General features: G+C 41.2%; 1 protein-coding gene across 1 annotated transcript in view; it reads left to right on the forward strand.

Annotated features, from left to right (window-relative positions):
* plxna2 (plexin A2) overlaps nt 1-21,853 on the forward strand; it is a 189,303-nt gene that overhangs the window by 118,563 nt on the left and 48,887 nt on the right. The window contains exons 6-12 of the mRNA XM_086105377.1: nt 6,150-6,273; nt 10,404-10,557; nt 15,025-15,121; nt 18,041-18,155; nt 19,247-19,447; nt 20,815-20,911; nt 21,625-21,824. Of these exons, the coding sequence (XP_085961503.1) occupies nt 6,150-6,273; nt 10,404-10,557; nt 15,025-15,121; nt 18,041-18,155; nt 19,247-19,447; nt 20,815-20,911; nt 21,625-21,824 (988 nt within the window). The remainder of the gene's footprint in view (nt 1-6,149; nt 6,274-10,403; nt 10,558-15,024; nt 15,122-18,040; nt 18,156-19,246; nt 19,448-20,814; nt 20,912-21,624; nt 21,825-21,853) is intronic.

Genomic DNA, 21,853 nt, shown 5'->3' on the forward strand with positions numbered 1-21,853 from the left:
CTACAAGCTAAGTTTCAAAGTCAACAAGAAGCTGTAGCATCCATTGCCGAAAAAAGAGATTGGTTCACTTCTCCTGTCCCATGGAAATCCATTTCAATTCCAAGCGGCGACTCTCAGTTCCAAATACGCATCGGCGCTCTGCGCCAACGCTCCTCTCTCCTGGGTCGTGACCGAAAGAACGAGATCCCGGATACAAGCGGCCGAAATGAGTTTTCTCCGCAGGGTGTCCGGGCTCTCCCTTAGAGATAAGGTGAGAAGCTCGGTCATCCGGGAGGGGCTCAGAGTCGAGCCGCTTCTCCTCCACATCGAGAGGAGCCAGATGAGGTGGCTTGGGCATCTGATTCGGATGCCTCCTGAACGCCTCCCTGGTGAGGTGTTCCGGGCATGTCCCACCGGGAGGAGACCCCGGGGAAGACCCAGGACACGCTGGAGTGACTATGTCACCCAGCTGGCCTGGGAACGCCTCGGGATCCCCTGGGGAGAGCTGGAAGAAGTAGCTAGGGAGAGGGAAGTCTGGGCTTCCCTGCTAAAGCTGTTGCCCCCGCGACCCGGCCCCGGATAAGCGGTAGAAGATGGATGGATGGAAAGTACCGTATGTTAATTCCCGGGCCGTCGTTTAGGAATGCTGCCATATTTCAGAAGAAAGTGGCTGGGTTTGTCTGGATTTCTTTGGTGCTATGTTTACAGGCTTGGGTGGGGCTATTCATTGACTTTCCCAAAGTCAGCTGCAGAAGGCAGAGATCACCCATGACGCTAATGAGGACACACACTACAGGAAATGGATGCTTGGATGAATAGATGGATCGATGCATCTATGGATCAGTAGATGCATGCCATGATTGATGGATTCAACACACCTGTCCGTTCTCTTTAGAAGTTGTCCCTTGCAGCAAGCACAGTCTGTCCAAGCTGAATTCATTTCAGATGGGGGAATGATAAACTTTGGATCGATCACCCATCAGTCACAGATTGACAAGCACTGACCCTCACATTAACACAGAGGAACAATTGCCATTTCCTTTTCAAACAACCCAACAGTTGTTTTTGTTGACATTGGGTACTATTAAAATGTGGGAGAGGGACTCAATGTAGAGCACATTGGTAGGTGCCAGCTGAGGTGCTTTCGGAACCTCTCTCTCCTGAACTATTCCAGTCATATGTCAAGTGGACCTGGAGGGAGAGAGACCTCATTACCCCTGTGGTCAAACACGGGGGGATACGGCGACACAGTGGCAAGTCTGATGTTGTTTCGTGTTACACACAGCTGGCATAGGCCCATTGTGGGATGGAAGCTATTTAGTCACTGTTAGCATGAGTATGAATGTTTATCCGTCGAGAGATGTGGCCAGTTATTGATTGTTGAGCAAACCAATGTTGCAAGACAATGTAGTCTTCAATGGTCTCAACGTGCGTGATATTGTTCACCGCTTCCAGTGAATCAAATATACGTGTGTTTGATATATAGCCCACACTAGACCTAAATAAGTCAGTCTTCAGAAAATCAGTGTACCGTATTTTCCGCATTATAAGGCGTACCTAAAAGCATTTGATTTTCTCAAAAGCCGGCAGTGCGCCTTACAATCCAATGCACTTTTTGTATGGATCAATATTCTAATTTATTGGAGATAGTATTTGCATGTATGTACTGTAAAGCACCTTATACTCCAAAGCGCCTTATAGTACGGAAAACACGGTACTTTATTTTGAAGTAAAGATCCATCCATTCATTTTCTTCGACTTAATCCCACCAGGGTCAAAGGGTTTGTGTGTGCTGTAAAATCAGTGCTTATTGTTTCTTTTGTTGTTCTTCTTTTTGTTGTTTTTGTTGTGTGATGACTTTGAACTTAACAGAAATGACAGTAACTATAAGGGATGGAAGAATAAAGTCAAGTGCAAGAGACTGTTATTACGATGAACAATGGAAGGAGGTCAGACTGGAAAAGTTGTCATGACTTTTTCTTGTCCCTTTGGAACATGATTCTTCTTGAGTTCATTGCTTTGGGTTGAGGATTTAATTTGTTTTATTTTATTGATCATGAATGATGATGATGATCATTTCTACAGGCGGGTTTCCTGTCGAATTTGGTAGTCAGTCAACCTTGCTGTCCACACTCTTTCTTTCTGGTCTCATTTGCACCAACGGGTTCTCTTGATGCTCTCGTGTTCCAAATGGTTGGAGCTGTTTGTCGAATGTATTTAACTGGTGACAGATGGCACCATCTAAAACATCATCATTGACCGAGAATTTTGGACTTCCCGTCCGTGTATTGTACAGTTAATATTTTCCCGACACGGTCTATCATGTTCTTTTCTATTCCTTAATTGCATATACAGTGATCGGAACCTCTGAGGTCCAACTACTTCCAGAAGTCGCTTAAACTCCAATTTTTGAGGACTTTATTTTTCAGTGGAATAATGAAAATCTTTTCATGGGTCAAACTGTCACAACCATAAAATCTGCAGTATTTCTAGGCAGAGCTCTCAATAATATATTTACTGTCATATGAGTGTAAAAATAGTTAACATTTGCCTTTTTCTATTCTGGAATGAACTGAATGAAATGATTTGGCATTTTGCTTTCAAGGCTCCTGCGCATTTGATTGGTTTACAGGGTTATTGTTTCATTGTCCCAGTCAAGCTGAGAGTACGTTTTTTTTTTTTCCTCGTGACATTTGTATTTGTTTTGGAAGTCAAGCCAGGGTTCCTATTAATTGACAAGAATAATTAGTCTAAGCATAAGTGCATGTAGGGGGACTTGTTGCAGGGGTTGTCAGCAGTCTGACTGCATTTGTCTCCTTCCACCAGTTTTTATTGTTTTATTAACCACAAGCATGCAGGTCTGTCAATATTTCCATAGATCCCATGCAGGAGCTACAAATGCAGTCTGTTATTCTGCTTTCTAATGTTTTATACAAACAAATTAAGCATAGCCTGCATAAAATTTAGCAGTGGAGCCGCTGTAAATATTTTAAAAATGTGTTCATCGTCTGAGGGAGTTTATGTTACAATAAATTACAACTGTTGGTTTTGCAACTTCCCTTAATAAAGCAAAGAGCTTGTATGTGTATGTAATGTTTATACCAGCCTCCATTAATACTTTAAACTCTAACCATACCCCAAACTTTGATCCCAAAAGACTTGTGTGTTCATAATTTCAAATATAAATGACTTAAAGATAATTTGATTTCTAAAAAAGGAACACCGACATTGGAAGCATGCTTGCATGTACACGGCCGCTTTGCAAACTTTCCTGCGCTATTTATTTTTCTGAGCTAATTTTTATCATTTTTGACTCCGTGATATATAGACATTGTCATTTTTAAAATACATATTCTCTTTAATTCGGCGCTTGTAGTACCTGTTGAGAAGCAATCGGGGCGGTGTGAAAAAAATCTGAACAATTCTATTGCTCTCCATTGCTATATCTACTTGATAGATGCCTTCATTTCTTGCCATTCTTTGTCATTGCCAGCAGGATTTATGAAAGCCCATTTTAAATCGAGAGACGTGTACTCATCCTTTTGTGTTGTATGCACTTATTTATGTTCCATATCAGGCGCAAAGCATGATCGTATAGGAGTTCTATTTAAAAAATCAAAGTACACCTTTCTGCTACTTATTCTGCACCTTATTTGTGTGAAGTAAGGCTTCTCGTCAACGTTTGCCGCTCGCCTAATGAGAGAGACGAGGGGTCAGCCTCTAACTACACAGAGATAATGGCCGTGGCCCAAAACCATGGCAACGGCACTCTTTCATCACATTTTGCCCGACCACATTCAATTATGTTCCAAAAAAAAAAAAGAAGAAAACTAAAGCCACAACTCAGAATGCCACTCAGCATTCACTGAATACTGCACTTTGCTGTAGCTTGAAAAACGTGTAAGTTGAGGCACCGTCAGATAAGATACCACCGTCGATACATCTGCAGTATGATCAAATTTTGTCCTCATCTTTCTTGTCTTAAATTCATATTCAAAATGTAAAATGAAAAGAGAGACATTAAGACTGCACCAATAAACACCCATGCGTAGAAAAGTGAGATCTAACTCCTTTCCCAGTGGGACCTTCACGCTATGACCGCGCTACACGAAGTCTGCACTTTGCTGCTCTCTCAACTCCCACCACTCCATGGAGAGTGCAGTGCCTGTCACTGTAATATATGCCTGCTGTGTGTGTGCGTGCAAAATCTTAATCATGCGCTGGATGCCGCCTGAAGTTCTGGCAACGTAATTGCCCGTGGACTCGTTGGATAGAGATGTGACTGAGACTCAGCAGGTGTGAGTACGTGTGCTTCAGAAGCATGATATGGGCCCTATTGACTCGCGTGCACGCCCGCAGCTTGTCATGGACCATCAGTCGACGCTGTGGACAGGGGCTGACCCGCCAGAGTCCAATTAAAGCTGCTGCGACCAGACAGACAGCCAGCAAGCAGGCCAGACACTATGGATGAGGATGGACTGCGGGAGGGAACACACACGTTTAATAAGGAGGAAGGAAGCGGAGTTTTAATGAGGGACGTGGTCGATTGGAGGGACGTTGTGTGGGAGACGCACGGTATTGCCATTAGGAGGGAGCAGTGTCATTTACACTCGACCGGAGCTGTGCGTGGAAGGTCAGAGAGCTAGAAAACGTTTCGCATTCAGAAGTCATTGTTGACAAAACGATGAGCAGATAAAATGACTGAAAACAATGCGAAACGCGTGTTCACTGCGAGCATCCTCCACTCCGAAACCACGTTCTGCATTTTTAAGGTTGAAATGGAAACAAAAAATGTGATTTTTCAACGCGTTTTCAAAATGTACTCCCTTGAACATAATAACTGTGTTGAATGAAGATTGATTTCTTTCTTTTTACTTTTTTTTATCTACCTTATTTTCTGTCAAATTATTACTGTATATATGTTTTATGTTCAATAAACAAACAAACAAACAAATGTCAGGTGTCATCGTGTAAACAAATGGCAAAAACTCCTTTGTTTCCTATATTTTGCTTCTTCCTCTCATCATCGTTCCCATTCATGATCAGCACAACTCATTTGTAGATTTAATACGGGGTTTTTTTCTGTTCAGAAGTTTCAGCACGCGACCAGTCTCAATTTAAAGAAAAAAAAAACTGCTTACTTTCAAGCATTGTGTTGATTGAAAGGACCCTGTTGATTTGTTCATCACTTGATATTTAATATAAGACATTTTACAATTTTACAGGTTCAACTAATGACGATTTTAATAATTGTCGATTCATCGATAAATTGGATTTAAATTTTCTTTTTAATTTCCATCCCCTTTTTCAAAAATTGGACATTATGTCAATATGAAAAATAATAATTATGATTCGATACCTGGTTTGTTTTTTAATGTGTCACAAAAATTGGCCAAAACTTTTGCTAATTTTTTTTTTCAAAGCAAACACAGATGTTGGCAAATGTCTTATTTTGGGGTGTGGTTTTCAAGACAAATCAGCCTGCTTTCATGGGAAACTACAGAAATGTGAGAATATTCACTCTTGAGCACCTTCAATTTTCAGGATTTAGACAAGTTAATATTTAACAGTCTTGAAACAAAATTGTTAAAAATAATTATCAATTACTTTTATAATAACTTAGATGTTGATTACTCAATGGATCCTTGCAACTCTAATATTAACATAAACTGACCTTATCTAACTTTCCATATTTTTTTAATAGAAAACCATGAGTACGATTTAATTGAAAGCCAAATAATGATAATAATAATTTTTTAAAAAACCCTTACAGCGACTTACATGTTGAATAATGTTTTGCGGTGTTCCAAACTGACTGCAACCCTGATAAAACCTTCAACACATGAAATGAACATATTTACATGAGTGTATTTTCCTGCCATAAAAATAAAAGCAGACACGAACATTAACTGTCACACGTGTAAAATGGGATCAAACACAAATGTAATGGGACAAAAATCAAAAAACACACACATACAGTATAACCATCTTCCTTTTGATTGCAAGTAACAAGCAGATGGCAGCGAACCAGTTGGCATTCACAGATGAACTCTAATTCCCAACACCAGTTATCCTGATGCTTCAACTGAAAGTTCTTGATTTACATTAACCTCCAACCACCTTTATTTTCTTACATTAAATACAAAAAAAATGTGTTCTCCCTACTTCAGATGCTCCCAGAGGAACCGTTGCAATCGTGCGCACGAGCCGTACCGTTTCGCCGCCTCTCTGGACCAGTGTGTGAAGATCACGGTGTACCCGGACAGCATCGCCGTGTCTGAGCCTAGCGTACCGGTAAGTTTGCGAGCACACACGTGCCAAACACGCTCACACACAGTACAAACATAATGCCAAAGAACTTGAACATAATTGTAAAAAAATCAAATAAAATAGTTCTCATCTGCATATCTGCTACCCACGTACAGAAGCAGAGTCACATGAAATGACTTCTTTGTCTTGAATGTGTGTGATGCATAAACATGAGACGGGAAGGTTCAGAAGAGCTTTGTGTTGGCGTTTCAACCCGCATACGCTTGCTTGCATGGTGCGGAGAAACTAATACGGTTGCCAAGATGTGTTTGTGTAGGAGGCTGAGTGGGTGGTAAAAGTTGCCCAAGTGCAGAGTGCATTTGGGCGCTAATTTGGGCGAAGATGTACGCATGTTTGTTCTTGCACAGCGAGTGACGCCGCTGAACGCGACTGAACTGGATGACCATGTTATCATTTTATACAACTACAAACAACCACAAACAACATGCTGCGATTCTCATGAAAAAAAACAAAAACCTTTTCCCATGTCTGCTGTCGCTGCATTATAATCACACTAAGAGAGGATGTTGGTAATGACCGATTCACTGACTGCACTTTGGAACATCTCGAGGAGCTGGAATATGAAGCTGGAATCCAAGTACCGTATTTTCACGACTATAAGGCGCCATTAAAAGTCTTAAATTTTCTCCAAAATGGACAGGACGCCTTATAATGCGGAGCGTCTAGTGTATGAGCCGAGTTACAAAGCATGACTGAGAGCGCTTCTGGCCGACACGCTGTTTATATAGAGAATAGGCGGAGTGAGCTGGCGTATGTTTTACCATGCCTGACTGCGCCCAACAATACGGTGCGCCGAATGGTCGTGAAAATACGGTATATGTTGTTCAACACTAATGTTAGCTAAAGCTTTTGTTTGGACAGCAGAATACATGATGTCTATTTATCGCTCAATATGTTTGTTTTTTGTCAATTATGTTCACTGTCTTCCTCATTTCTTCGCTCAATATGTTTGTTACTAACTATCCACGGAACACACTGGCAAATCTCACAAGATTCCAAAGGGCCAGTTAAATATCTCCATGGCAACGCCACCTCCTCGCTTGAGCGCGAGAAACAGAGAGGAAACAATCCAATCACCTTTATTACACCTCATGCCAATTAGGCTGCCGGAATCTAAAAAGCCTCCCACTCCACCACCGGCAAGGCGGCCGAGGGAACAAAAAAAAACAAAAAAATAAAAATAAAAAGGCTTGACAGCCAAGAGACAAGTCTACTTTGTGTAGCAGAAAATTTGGAGTGTTTATCCAAGATACAGACCTGTCTCCCAGCATGAACGCTGAGAGGCTAATTAACGTGAGAGGTTACTCGGGGAAACTCCATGTTGGACAAAAAGCACTGATTGTCGCGCCTGCTGTAATCAAGCATCCCCAACATGATGAATGGAGAGGGACATTTTAAGGCTAGTTTTTTTTTGAGAGGTAAACACTATATAAGGGGTTTCAACTAGTAATTTGTGAGACAAAATTTGAATTTTACACCTCATCAAAACAGAATAGAACTGAGAATCAGAAAGCTTTACATTTTAAAATTTCAATTAATAAAACATCTCCAATGTTGCCTGAACTGCAAAGAATTCATAGAACATTCTGTATTGATTCGAAGTGTGAGTAAATGTCCATGTGCATCCTTTCGTCAAGAAATAAAGTGATCCATTATCTTCATTATTTTATGCCAAATAAATACAAGTACTCCTCTAACCCTACACTGCTTTTATACAACTGTAGAAAAATCGTATTTTCACTTAAAAACATGATTTTCTTGCATTTAAAAAAAAAATCAAATTACAAAAAAAAAAAAAAAATAGGAGCATTTCTTGTACTTGATTAGCAGAGAGGGTAACAAAAACGTGGCGTGACACACTTTGCGCAGGAGTTTGAGGCAAACACAGTGCTTCTTATGCTGCGCCAGCTAGCTAGCAACGAGCTTCGGCTGGCTACCCGTGGAGCTAAATCCAAAGTACGATAACTAGTCACCCCTGATCATCGCCTCCATGGTGGCGAATAAGCTACACTTCTGACAAGTATCATTCCCACGCCATGATGATGTGACGTAATTAACAGAAGACAGAGAAACCAATGCTAATTTCTAAGCTAACCTAACATAGACATGTAATCTTTCAAACACCAAACTTCGGTGATTGAGTACACTTTTCACAGAAATCTGTCTGGAACTGTGTTCAAGTGGTGGGTATCCAACTTTGAACAGCAAAATAGCACACCATTTCAAAGTTGTCTGGAGAGAACTTTATACATAATAAAGATGAACAGGACCGGAACCTGCAAATGAATTACATTACATCACAGTGTACGTCACCTAGGAAGATTTACAATCTCAGTAATGTTATTTGTTCTCACAACAGTCCCGAGTTTTGATTTTGATCTTGGAGAACTGCAAAATAAATCTTATCAACATAACAGTAGATCTTTTTATTTATTTTTTTAAATCAATTTAGCTCTGCTAAAATACCATAAAACATGTTCAAAAATACTGCGGATACTGTATATGTAATATTTATGTTTGAAATCACCTAACTGAAAATATTTCTTGACAAGAAAATACCATTTGCTATGTATGATTCACAATATGAATTTAATAAATGAAAACTCTTAATTGTATAAAATGGGAAATCCACCTGCTTATTCACTACATTGTCATTTTTGCTTCAGGTCACTTGGATTAACCTGCGTAAAATTGCAGCTCAAATAAAGTCATTGAGTAACAAAACTGCTCCTCAGAGACAAAAAAGATTATTTCCAGCCTTGCAAATGTGTTTTTATTTTTAAATTTTTCCGAAAACAACAATCATGGAAATAAGCTTTTTTTTTTAATTCAAGATGAGTCATGTCACGCCGATTGTTGCTTTGCCTTGCTGAACTTTCAAAAAATAAATAAAAGGGCATTGGAACCAAACTTTGCAGAAATCTTTGGCCCAGTATAGATGCTGTGTTACTGAGGCAAAGCTGAAGCATTCGTCAGTATAACTTGACAAATGTATGACATGGAAACCAATGTGTGGTTGTATTGCGATATGCTGGTCCTGAACCGTGAGCAAGCAGGGGTTCAGTGTACCTGACTTTTCTCCTGACCTTTACTCATGCCAAATTTCACTAGCAATTCTAAATTGCCCAGAGCCGACCTCACTCACTACCCAGTGGCTTTCATTACATTCCGCCCCAGCCTGTCTAGGCAGTAAACTACTCGGGTGTGAATTCCTTGCACCCTCTGCTGGTTGCTGCTATAATTTTACACACCATCTGCTAGATAAATGTTACAATGATCCAATTTCAGCTGATCAACATTGATTCTTAACAGTAAAAAATGCTAAAATGGGAATATTTTCAGCAACCTTTTGACGGTTACTGTACTCTGTGAACAAGGGATGCCCCGTCATCCGCTGCTGGGACATTGTGCATCTCTTAAAAGGCCGACGGTTAAGCTGCTCGGCTGCCTCGCTGGTCCCAGCAGCCCTGCGGCGTTTAGTTCAGAGGCAGATAAAAACAAAGAGAAACTTCAAACAGCATGGCCCATATATAACTGCTAATGGAACAAGACTACGAAATGCCATGGTGATAATTATCCAGGCTGCTGTCTCTTTTGGATGAGAGCGCGATCACACGACACGTGTCTGCAAAATGATATTTATAAATAAGTTTATTCACAGGCACCGCAGCTGAAAACTGCATCGCCCGTGTCACTGCTCTCCGGAGAATGACTTCAAAGGGGCACATCTCCATATGTGCATATGTGTGGCTTTTCGCATCAGTAATGCACAACATCCATATTGTTACTGTTCCGTGCTAACCTTACACTAAGCCGGATCTCCATTTTATGGTGCTGTTACATAAACAATTTCACTATTAGATTTTCCACCTTTTCAGCATTTGCTTTTTAAGTATGTAGCTAAACAACAAACATGTTTAAGAAGCCACGTGCATAACATGTATCTCAACTGGCTGCCAGAACACTTTTTCCAAATACATACTTCCAGATCTTGGCATTTAATAATCTACCGGTACTATAAGAACATAATTGGGCGTTTTTGTGATTGTTGTTTTCAAATATAAAGTTTCTTATATCCTCCCTTCCACTTTCAGCTGCTGGTGAAGGTCAGCGATGTTCCGGACCTTTCAGCAGGAATAACCTGCTCCTTTGGTAATCTTACGGAGGTGGAGGGGCAGGTGAATGGCAACCAGATCCTGTGCGTGTCCCCCGCTGCCAAGGACGTCCCTGTCATTCCTTCCGACCAAGGTACAGTAGATACATTTATCCTTGCTTTACGGTACAGCAAACCACCACTACATGAGGGAAATCTGCAAGGAATCGATGTCCATTGACAAAAGTTTGTAATTATCTATAGATGCAACAATGTTAATGTTAATGTTAATGTTAGATAAATTATTGCTAATTTATTAAAATAAAAACCAGAGATCAACATTACCGGTACTTTATTTCACCATGGTCATTCCTCATGATGAAACTCGAAGTAGAAGTCTGAAGTTTTTGCAGTTGCCCACAACAGTGCCTTTTGTCAGTTTTCCACCTCTTTTTCAATCAGTTCACACACACACGCACACACACACACACACACACACTTACGGAAGCGCCATTTATTCGGCATCATCTTTAGACCAGTGCACATCAAGCTCACACTGATCCGGCGATGGCGGAGTGGCTGAGAGGTGTGCCCGACAAGGGGCCCAGCCGCATTAGTACCTGATGGAGGGCAAGAGTGGTACGCTCCGACCTGTGGCTGATGGTGCGGCTGAGGACATTAGGGCCCTCCGGGTGTTTGCGGACGCAAAGGTTTCTAATATGTTGACTTGGGGCTGACAGGAAAGTTAATGTGGTGGATTAGCACTCTGGCACTGAGATCCCGTCTCCCCCTGAGAAATATACTACCTGGAAAAAGAAAATCACATTTTATTGGGGTAACTTGAATGGGAATTCAAAAAGAGATCTCAATTTGATGCAGAAAAGGAAGTTTGAATTGTTAAATAAATGTAATTAGTGTATTTTCCGCACTATAAAGGGCACCTACAAGCATTCAATTTTCTCAAAATCCGACAGTGCGCTTTATAATCCGATGCGGCTTATAAATGGGTCAATATTATGATTTCTTGGACATAGTATTTTAAATATTCTGGAAAGCACTTTGTTACAGCTGCAGCGGTTGTGAAAGCTTTATTGTATTGTGCTGCATTCCCTTTAGCGTAGCTCCATCTAGTGTTTGCATAGCGCAACCGCAGTTGCTATTGTGGCTTCTAATCTATGTGCTTTATAATGCGGTGCGCCCTATATATTAATTTTTTTTTTTCACAATAGGCCACTCAACGTGCACCTTGTACTCCGAAGCGCCTTCTAGTACGGCATATTGTTTTACGTATAATGTATGTATATCCAATTACTTCTTTGGAAAAAGCAATGTCCATGAAGGATGAGTTTGGTATGGAAGAAAAAAAGCACATCAAACACCTTCAGAGACGAATTAAAACAGATCATGGACATCTTCAACACCTTATCTTCCCCAGAAAGTGAAAGCTGTTGGCAGTGCGAGGCAATGGATACGGTCCCTTAGTCTTGGCTCCCTGGTTTTCCCTATTTTAGTTTGACTTCCCCACACTTCCATTGCTGTTCTGCAAAATGAGTAAGATAGCTGTGTGGATTAAGAGAAGATTGGGGGGATGCGAATGACATTTACCTGAGGGAGAACATCCGTATCTGGGCCCCGATGCTTCATTCCCTTTGGGAGCTCTGGGCAAACAGAGCTGTCATTTACTCGCAGGATGGAAGATTAGCACCCCCACTGCCCAGCCTCCTCAAACCACACAGTGATTCTCACACAACACTGCACATCATCTATTATTCAGCATGTTTGGTTTCATCACCCTGTGGCCATCTTGTCTCGCCAAAAACACATATTTAGGGTCCATCAGCAGCTGTTAGTTTGTAATGATACCCAGGTACTCAATAAAAACAAAAACAAAAAAAAAAAGTTTCTACAGCCAATGATGCAGGTTGATGGTAATTTGAATCAAAAGGTCAATAGACCTTTTGACCTTTTGAATTTTTACCTGACTTTTTTTTGTATTTAAATTACTCACGTTACAGACAGATTTTGGAGCTGCCTTGCATCATGAATGCATTTGAATGTGAAATAAGTTTAGGTTCCATGCAGGATCCGATGTGTGATGCAAATTACCACGGAAAGGACCGTCAAGATTTAGAATGTGAGCCACTTTCAAGATGCAAAAATACTGTTGTAAATTATTAACCCGAGCAATTGAGATGGATGGATTAGTCGGAATTTTTATTTTAATCGTCAGGTATTATCTACCGTAATTTCCTGTGAATAATATGCAACATTTAAAAGAAAAAGAAAGAAAGAGATCCGAAACTGGCCCTCATTGATTTAAAAAAATTAATTAATTAATAACAAATTTAAAAAAAATCCACAATTTATTCACATTTAAGAGCCCTACCTACCTCGAGGTTGTAGCAAAATTTTAACTAATATCTAATGTAACAAATGTATGTAGTATAAAATGTATGTAATATAATGAGCTGTTGTTACGGACATTACATGTTGTGTTTATGGTGGCAGTTGTAGCAGTACACCTAAATAAGGGTTCAGTTCCCTTATAGCGCCTCATTACTTGTGCATGTTCTGTGCTCGTATCCTGCAGTTATTCCGTATAGTCTTGCATCAGTTAACCACGTTAGCCCGCTAGCATTGACCATAAGCCGTTCCTGGCTCTTTGTATGAGCACGTAAGGGCATGACGTTAGCTATTTGCTTACTGTAAAGTCACTTAAGGTTGGGCCGATTGTTGCTCCTTGTGAAGTTACTGTGTGAGGGTGTGGAGCTTTTCATGGCGTCGCTGTGTCTAATTACGTTACAGCCACTAGATCACAGGCGTCAAAACTCCAATCCGGTATCCTGCATGTTTTCCATCTCTCCCTGCTGCAACACACCTGCTTCAAATGATCAGCATCGTTATCGGGCTCCTGCGGCACTCGCTGATGAGCTGATCATTTGGAGCAGGTGTGATGCTGCAGGGAGAGATTGGAAAACATGGAGGAAAGCCGCCCTCGAGGACCGGCGTTGGACAACTATGCACGAGAATGTGTCATTGTCTGTTATTACGATCCAAATGTACAAGTTTAGGGAATGCCAGTAGTGCATTATATTTTTAGGCAACGTACCGCATTATACACAAGTACAGAGAAAAAAATAATAATTTACGGGTGATTTGGTGGGGGGGGGGGTGGTCATGTTGTATAAGGGTGTGTATTATTCATGAGGATTACGTTACTAATATGTATACTACACTGCACCGGATTTTCGCAGGCAAACGTATCTACACACTTGTGTGAAACCGGAGCCTGATTCCCAACAGGTGCTATGGAGAGAACGGGGCATTGAGGGTCACACCAGCCTCCTACACACTGAATGTCATCTGTAATTCAGGCTGCTCTGCACAAACAAGTGTACACATCTCAGTCTCACACACACACATACACACGCACACACGCACACATACAGACACACACACACACACACACTCAGGATTTATGGAGTCTGTATTCCCGTGCGGCAAGATGAGATGGATGAGAGGCTGTTTTACTGTGAACAGACAGTACACCAGAACACTGCTTGGATACATAAAAGAAAACAAAGTCTGAGCATAGTTTTACAATTTCTGGAAATATAATGGGTGTTCCAAAAAAATGTCAGAATTCCGTGACTGAATAACCTAACCAGTTATCGCTCAAATTATCTAAAATCTCAAGAGATGTGTAAGAACGAATAAGTTGATTGCTCAACTGAGGTTTGAATTTAATGTTAGCTCGTTTGTTATTTTTAATTGAGGAATTATATTTTGTTTGTCAAAACAGGCGCAAGCATAGTCAATCATAGTGTGCATTTCAGGGTAAAAAGAAAGAAAGAAAGAAATAAACAAACCTATCGTATTTTAGTACATGGCACAAAACAGGAAAGCCAAAAAGTACACACACAACAAAAATTTATGAAACTTTGAGAAATCAGTTATAAAAATCCACATCAATATGTTGTTGGAATTTTGATAAATGAATGTGTTATTTTCAACATGAAACGTTTTTCTTTTCATTTTTTTTTCATTGTTCTTTTCAAGTACAGTCATTACTTGGATATATCATTTCTTTTGAAACACCCCGTAAATTCACAAGTGGTACAGTGTCTTAAAAAAATGACTGACAGGGTGATTTACAGTCCCATATCCACAACACATACTTCCATGAAATTTCTCTACTTTAACACAGATCAGAAGGTGAGTCCTGATTAAGGTGGGATAACATCCAAAGTAGCAATTTCGGTAAACAGCAGTCTAAATGGTACTTGAAATGAAATGCCATGACATTGTCGCTTTTTAAACATTTTCACCATTGATTTATTGATTGAAAAAAAATTAAAAAGTACATTGCGCAAAATAAAAACATGCTCAATAATATGAATGAACTTTAATGAACCTATTGCAATTTCCAACAGATCACCTCGATGGCTAATAAACAGTCACCTCTGAAAAAGCAACCACTTGCCAACTTATACACACAGCATGCAAAATATCAGCTGTCCTTACTAAACTTCTGAAAGTACAACATGCTTGACGGTGACATGAATGAAAGTTATTTTACACTAAATTGTCTTCAGCATCTTCTTGTATCTTTTCTCCCTCAGATTGGTCGGGTGTTGAGCTCAGACTGAATTCAAAGGAGACGGGTCAGATGCTCATTAGCACTGAGGTCAAGTTTTACAACTGCAGTGTCCACCAACTGTAAGTAACTCTCAGCTCCACAAAACCACTTTGGGTCAATGCGAGGAATGTACTGTATACCTTAAAAGCACCCCCCCCCCCCCCCGCGCGCTGAAATGTTTTCTGATCACATTGTATTTTGTATTTTATTTCCATAGCGTTACAGATGACTGTTTTTTCCCGGATAATCTGTGAAAGTGGACCCCCACACTTTATGTCATATACACCTTTAGAAAAACGACAACAACACTGCACTAGCTGCTATGCTAGCATACGCTTTTCGAAACACTGACTAAAACACGACAGCAGCAACACTGCACTAGCTGCTATGCTAGCATACGTTTTACGAAACACTGGCTATTTAGCATTGTTGTTTGACCTTGGTGTGTAGACGAAATGTGCTCCACTGAAGGCCATTCTAGTTTGAAACGATCTCTGTGTAGCACATTTACTGGCTTCACTGGACTGTGGCAGTTTGTGCTGTTTTGAGTGAGCTCCAAAGCACTTGCTGATTTGGAAGTGTCACTAATTTTGAGAGCGGGAGATTAGGGTGGTTTCACAGCGGCCGTGCTAACAGATGCGCATGAATCCAAAAACACTTTACCCGCCTCGACATAAAAAAAAAAAAAAAAACAGGATGTTGGAGTCACCGTGTCTCCTGCTAAATCAAAGGCAGGCTCTGTCGTTGTGGCGTTCGCATGCAACACGCATCGTCTCAGAGCTCACCCTATAGCTCCATATATCTTCCGACTCTATGAAAACCTTGTCTGAGCGATACAGAAAAAGCAATTACCAGCCTTCATAGCAGCAATGACACAAACTTGTACACACTTCGAACACACACATAACGAGAAAAGGGCACGTGCCGCCTCGCACACCATCGAATGCCAACTGGCGCTCTCGCACATTGTGAGCTCTCCGCTAGCCTGAGGGGGAGTCGGCCTTATTCTTTTGCATCCGTGGGCTCAGTCAGAGATCCCTCCCATGTTTTTTGCACCCATGAATATTTCACTTTGAGCGCCAGGAGGAGAGCAAGCGGCCAATGCGTAGCTGTAAAAACAACACTCTTATCCACTGTGCCTGAATGCACAGTGTAGTAAATGTCGTTGCAATCGATTAAATCAGAATCAGAATCAGAATCAGAATCATCTTTATTGGCCAAGTATGTAGAACACACAAGGAATTTGTCTCCGGTATAACACGCTGCATTAGTATCATCGTTAAAAAACATTGCCTTGTCATTAAAACACGTGTCATTGTCTTACACTCTTTGCATGATGCGCGTTTCAGATGGGATCGTGTTACAATGGGACGTTGAATATAAATGTCCCTAAGGTGTAACAAATTAGGATTTGACCAAAAGCTTTTGGAATAAGGCCTCTCGAAGTCAGACACAATTGGGAAATTCATATTTTTCTTTTGCTTTTTGTGCAACGCTTAATCCAAAAGAAGGAGTGTCCTCAACATGGGGTGTTGAGAGGAGACTTTGTGGTAAAGTAGGCGGACTCACATTCAGTGAGGCGCTAGCATAATCTGACGATTCGCTACTGGTTATCAAAGTTTGAGTGTTGTTACTTTTGACTATAAACAGTGATTTACCTATCTTCATACTTACCTGTGACAAAATACAGCCTTGTCATTACAGTTAAGCCTGGATATTTTATTATTGTTTTGTTTTTTTTAATCTTGAAGATGATGACAGTGAATTCAATCGCCATTATTTCCCGTGGGGAATTTGTGTAGAAATCCAAACAAATTGGAGGTCAACCAGCACAGAAACTGACTGTTAAATGTTTAACCTTTAACCTTAACCTAATTCCACTGTAATCCGTTTTGACCTTGTGTTTTCAAAACAGAAATCATGAAACTGCAATTAGTACACTTTATGTTAAATTAAGCCAGCATAGATGAGAGGCTCCACGATTTCAAGGCTTTTTACGATATAAATAGTCTGAAAGATTAACCGGGATCAACACAAACAGGGTCTGCCTGCTGCATGATAAGTACTTTTTTTGCTGATAACTTGGGCGCTTGCATTAAATGCAGCCTGGCAGGTATTAAGCAGATATACGGTACATGCTGGAAGGCTCGGAACAAGAAGCACAATAAACACACTGAATTTTAATCTGGCAAAACCATACGATTTCACAGCTCGAATTTCTCTAGTCTATACATTCTTCGTGTTGTTTACTTCTTCCTTTTTTATGTCATTCTTTCTTTCAAATTGTGAGTGCTGATTGGCCTCTAGACTGGCCAATGTTTGCATGAACTGTGACAAGTGCTGTCAGATCTTGAAGGTCTAAAGAGAAACCGAAGCCATCGTGGACTGAAAATGTCGTGTGAGTGAAAAAGTGATATATTGGCACGCGCTTAACCGTAGCCTTGCGGCCTTTGTTCGGCTTTGTGCGATTCCACATTCAGACACACCCACAATATGAACACCAATCGTATGTATTGCACCGAGACAATCACACACACGCACACACACACACACATCAGCTGTTTATTACCCACAATGCTTTGCTAATGGTAATTGCAGGATCAAACTGTGCCAGTGTCTTATTTGTCCTCATTACTCGACGTCGCCATACTGTGTCATCCACCCTCTTTTGTCATGACAGATGCTTTTTAGCAGGCTAAATATGCCACTCCACTCACACCCCACCCCCCACCCCCCATACATTCACACAAACCACACTATACATTTTCAAATGTAAAGCAGCATAAAATTGCATGCTGCGAGAACTTGGCCCCGAGGCTATCAGGTCCAGTGCCAAGCACAAGGACACAACAGCAGGTGTTCAGTTGGGATCAGAACTCATTTCCTTTGTCGAGTGTCGGCCAACTTTGACAAAGCTGCCCCCCCCCCCCATTCCACTCCGCCTCCTTTGGACTCTACCCCTCTCACTCTGCGTGTGTGCGCGCGTGTCCCCCATGCAGGTGTCTGTCATGTGTGAACAGCGCCTTCCGCTGCCACTGGTGCAAGTACCGCAACCTGTGCACCCATGACCCGTCCAGCTGTTCTTTCCAGGAGGGAAGGGTCAACGCCTCCGAGGTTGGTGAGAAGCACACACAACACACACAGGATGAGAACCTGTGCGCATTTAACTTTTATTACTTGTTTTGCTTTTTCATTGGATATCTTTTGATTGTGTATGAGTTAAAAATGTTGTGGTTGATCAGTGTAGAGCACAGGTTTCAAACTCAGGGCCCGGGGGCCAGATCTGGCCCGTCATATCATTTTATGTGGCCCGCGAGAGCAAATCAAGCACGCCAACTTTTCCACGAAAATTGCTCAAATCTGAACCAAAATTTCAAATTGTCACATAACAGAGATTTTGCAAGCATTATATTGTTACGTACTTATCACATTAACGCAAGCAATGGCTGAACACACCATTATTCTTGACTTCTGATTTCAAAACTATTTAACCACCAATTTGTTGTGCACTGAATATGTAATGTGTGGAGGTGATTAAACATTTACACGGTTTTACAAAATTCCCAGTCATAATGACCCTCTCAGGGAAACCGTAACTACAACCGCAACAAAATGAGTTTGACACCCCTGGTGTAGAATGTAATTAAAAAAATAAAAAGTTAGTGTCACAACAATCTCAGTTTGTTCCGATTTGATACGTTTTTCCATATAGGGAATAATAGAAATAAATTATTTGTTTCAGCATAGATCAAGTTATGGTGACAACTTATTTGAATAATTAACAACATGTACGTACCTCATGGCTCCGAGGCCCTATACTGATGTCACGCTACATCTACGTCACACTACAGCTCTCATCAAAGTCATTGTGAGACGAATAAAGGGTTATGATTTTCTGTTAGTCTATTCTTAAAATATGGTTAATACAGTAGATAATACAGTATGTAATGTGTTGTATAGTCGTTTAAAAAAACATTTGTCGCAATTATATTAGTTGGAGCTGTCTGGACTATAAAGCATCAGCATTAAGTACCACAAATGTATCTCGTTAGTCAGCCATTGTTCTTACTTTGGACCCTGCCACCTCAGTTCCATTTACCGTCCATAACTCAGCATGATGCCAACCCACTCCATACACAGTGGTACCCTGCGTGATTATTTAGAAGACGAGTTGGCACCAGCGTTCTTTTGTGTCCATCCTGCAGGACTGTCCACAGCTGGTGCGCTCCGAGGAGATTCTGATCCCGGCGGGGGAGGTGAAGCCCATCACCCTCAAAGCCAAGAACCTGCCACAGCCGCAGTCTGGCCAGCGGGGCTACGAATGCGTCCTTCACATCCAGGGGGTCAGCCACCGCGTCACCGCCCTCCGATTCAACAGCTCCAGCGTGCAGTGCCAGAACAGCTCGGTAGGCTGGCTTCCCCATTGTTGTCCTCCTCTTCTGTTGGTGAATTCAGCGGTGCCTGCCATTGTGTCGCCACACTATAATGTCGGGCTATTTCTGGGAACACAAGACACATCAGAATGTGCTCTATCTTTTCAAATCATACAGTGGCAAGCTATAATGAACCGGCTTGGTTCGTTGAAGAGTATATATCTCTAGAAAACAAAGTTCCTGAACATGTGCCATGACGTGCCTGTATTCAGGAAATTCAACTTGCTCACTTTCTTTTACAAGAAACATACTTTAAGTTAACATTCCATCCGTATTGGATGTGGCAAAGTAAAGCAAATTGTGATGATGCCTCCCTCACTTGGTCTTTGGAGATATATCATCAAGCAAAAACTAATACGCAATTATTGCTCTAGATTGCATGTGGTCATTGTAGCTCAATTTTATGATATTATTTGCCGAATTTCTGGCTAATATTAAAACCACATAGAATATTGCGGATGGGCTAGCATGTCTGCTATTGAAATTATAAGACAAAGAAAAAAGATATGTATCTTCATTTTACATTTCCAAAGAGTTTGTGGCTCCTATGAATCTTGTATTAAACCGTTCAAGTGGCTCTTTCGTTGCTGACACTAATGTAATATGTCCTTTCTCACTTGCCGTACAGTGACACACCATGACAACCTAAACCCGTAATGTAGGAATCTAAACATCGCTTAATGTGGGAGAAAAAAAAAACACTATTCGATCTGTTTCTTCTTCGATCGTTGCTTCAAGTCTTTCTTGATGCGCTGCTAGTGATATAGCGCCTCTCTAGTGGCGCAATGCTGCAAATGCAGTTAAAATACCAAGCTGCCGCAGAGGGACATCAAAGCGATATCAACCGGTCTGGCTGGGGATGGCACAAAATTAGCTGGAAGCGATCGCCACGCAATTGAATGGAGGAAAAACCCTGGTTACAGTCTGTGTTATAATATGAGTGCATAATTAAGCATGGAAAAACTACACCTTTCCGACAGTCATGCATTATATTCCCCCGGAGATCCAATCCATGGACGTAGACATTTTATGCCCCGCATTTCCCACTCCCACACACGCCGACGCAGATTTTTCCAGTCTTGACAAGAAAGTCAGACTGGAAATAAGGACATAACGGGCACTTCAGGACAGCATCTTTCAAGGCCAGAGGGGGATTCAAGTGTCCGCCCAGCTGTCCTATTTCTTTCGCTTTTTCACTTTGGCAACTCTCTGACGATGGAATGATGTAACTGTGGGGTAACAATGGAATGACATACTTGTGCCAGTGCATGTACGAGTTTTTCTTTTTTAGCTACCTCACATTGAAATCCTGCCATTCTTTTGCACTCTCTTATTTGCAGTACTTGTACGAGGGAATGAAAATCAGTGAGCTGCCCGTGGATTTCTCTGTGGTGTGGAACGGCAACTTCATTATTGACAACCCAGAGAACATTCAGGGTGAGTTCAGTCAAAAGGCCTGCATGCTACATTTCCCGGGCCCCAGCATAATTGGAGGAAGTGGACTTGGGGTTTTTTTTTGTGGCTAATTGTTGATAAGCGAATTTTAAAAAAGTGATACCTGATCACTGATCTGATTATGAAATGGAACATTATATCTATTAAAATAACTTGCTTATTTACTGTATATTAGTGAGGAATTTTGACATTTACTCCTTAAAGTTACTACATTATTCAACGTTCCTTTCCCCTAAAATTATCCCGATTGATGATGTATCGTAATTGTTATTGTTATTATCGACTTTTTCATGTCAAATTATTACACTTACTTAATATTTACTCACTTACTTTATTTTTATTATTTTGCAAAAAAAGAAAACCTTATTTTTGTAGCTCACAAATGATTTTTTTCCCCCCCGAGTACTAGAACACTTTTCTGTCATCCTATTTGTATAATAGAAACACTCAAAATAAGCCATGATGTTAGGATGTATTGTCGTGTATCATCAAGTGAAATGACTCAAGCAAACGGGCTTGATGAATGTTGATAGGAGGGTGGGCTCACTATGCTTCAGCCTGTCACTGTAAAATTGGCCTAATGTGCGCGCGCCCTAAATGTCACCAAACATTGCAAAGCAATTGTCCAGGTTTCACAAAGTGCGTGCGCACCGCACGTGTTTACATGTGTGTCTGCCTTTTTCTGTACCTCCCAGTGCACTTGTACAAGTGTGCCGCCCAGAGGGACAGCTGCGGCGTGTGTCTGAAGGCCAACAGAAAGTTCCAGTGCGGCTGGTGCAGCAGCGAGGGGAAGTGCACCCTGCGTCGACACTGCCCTCCCATCAACCCCTACACCACCCGCTGGCTGAACCTTTCCAGCAAAAACGTCAAGTGCACGAACCCACGCATCACTGAGGTCAGTACATTACCCATTTGAATGCCAAA

Source organism: Hippocampus guttulatus, chromosome 1 (genome assembly GCF_054856545.1).
Source record: "Hippocampus guttulatus isolate MCC_2025c chromosome 1, RoL_Hgut_1.0, whole genome shotgun sequence".
Classification (NCBI taxonomy): Eukaryota; Metazoa; Chordata; class Actinopteri; order Syngnathiformes; family Syngnathidae; genus Hippocampus; species Hippocampus guttulatus.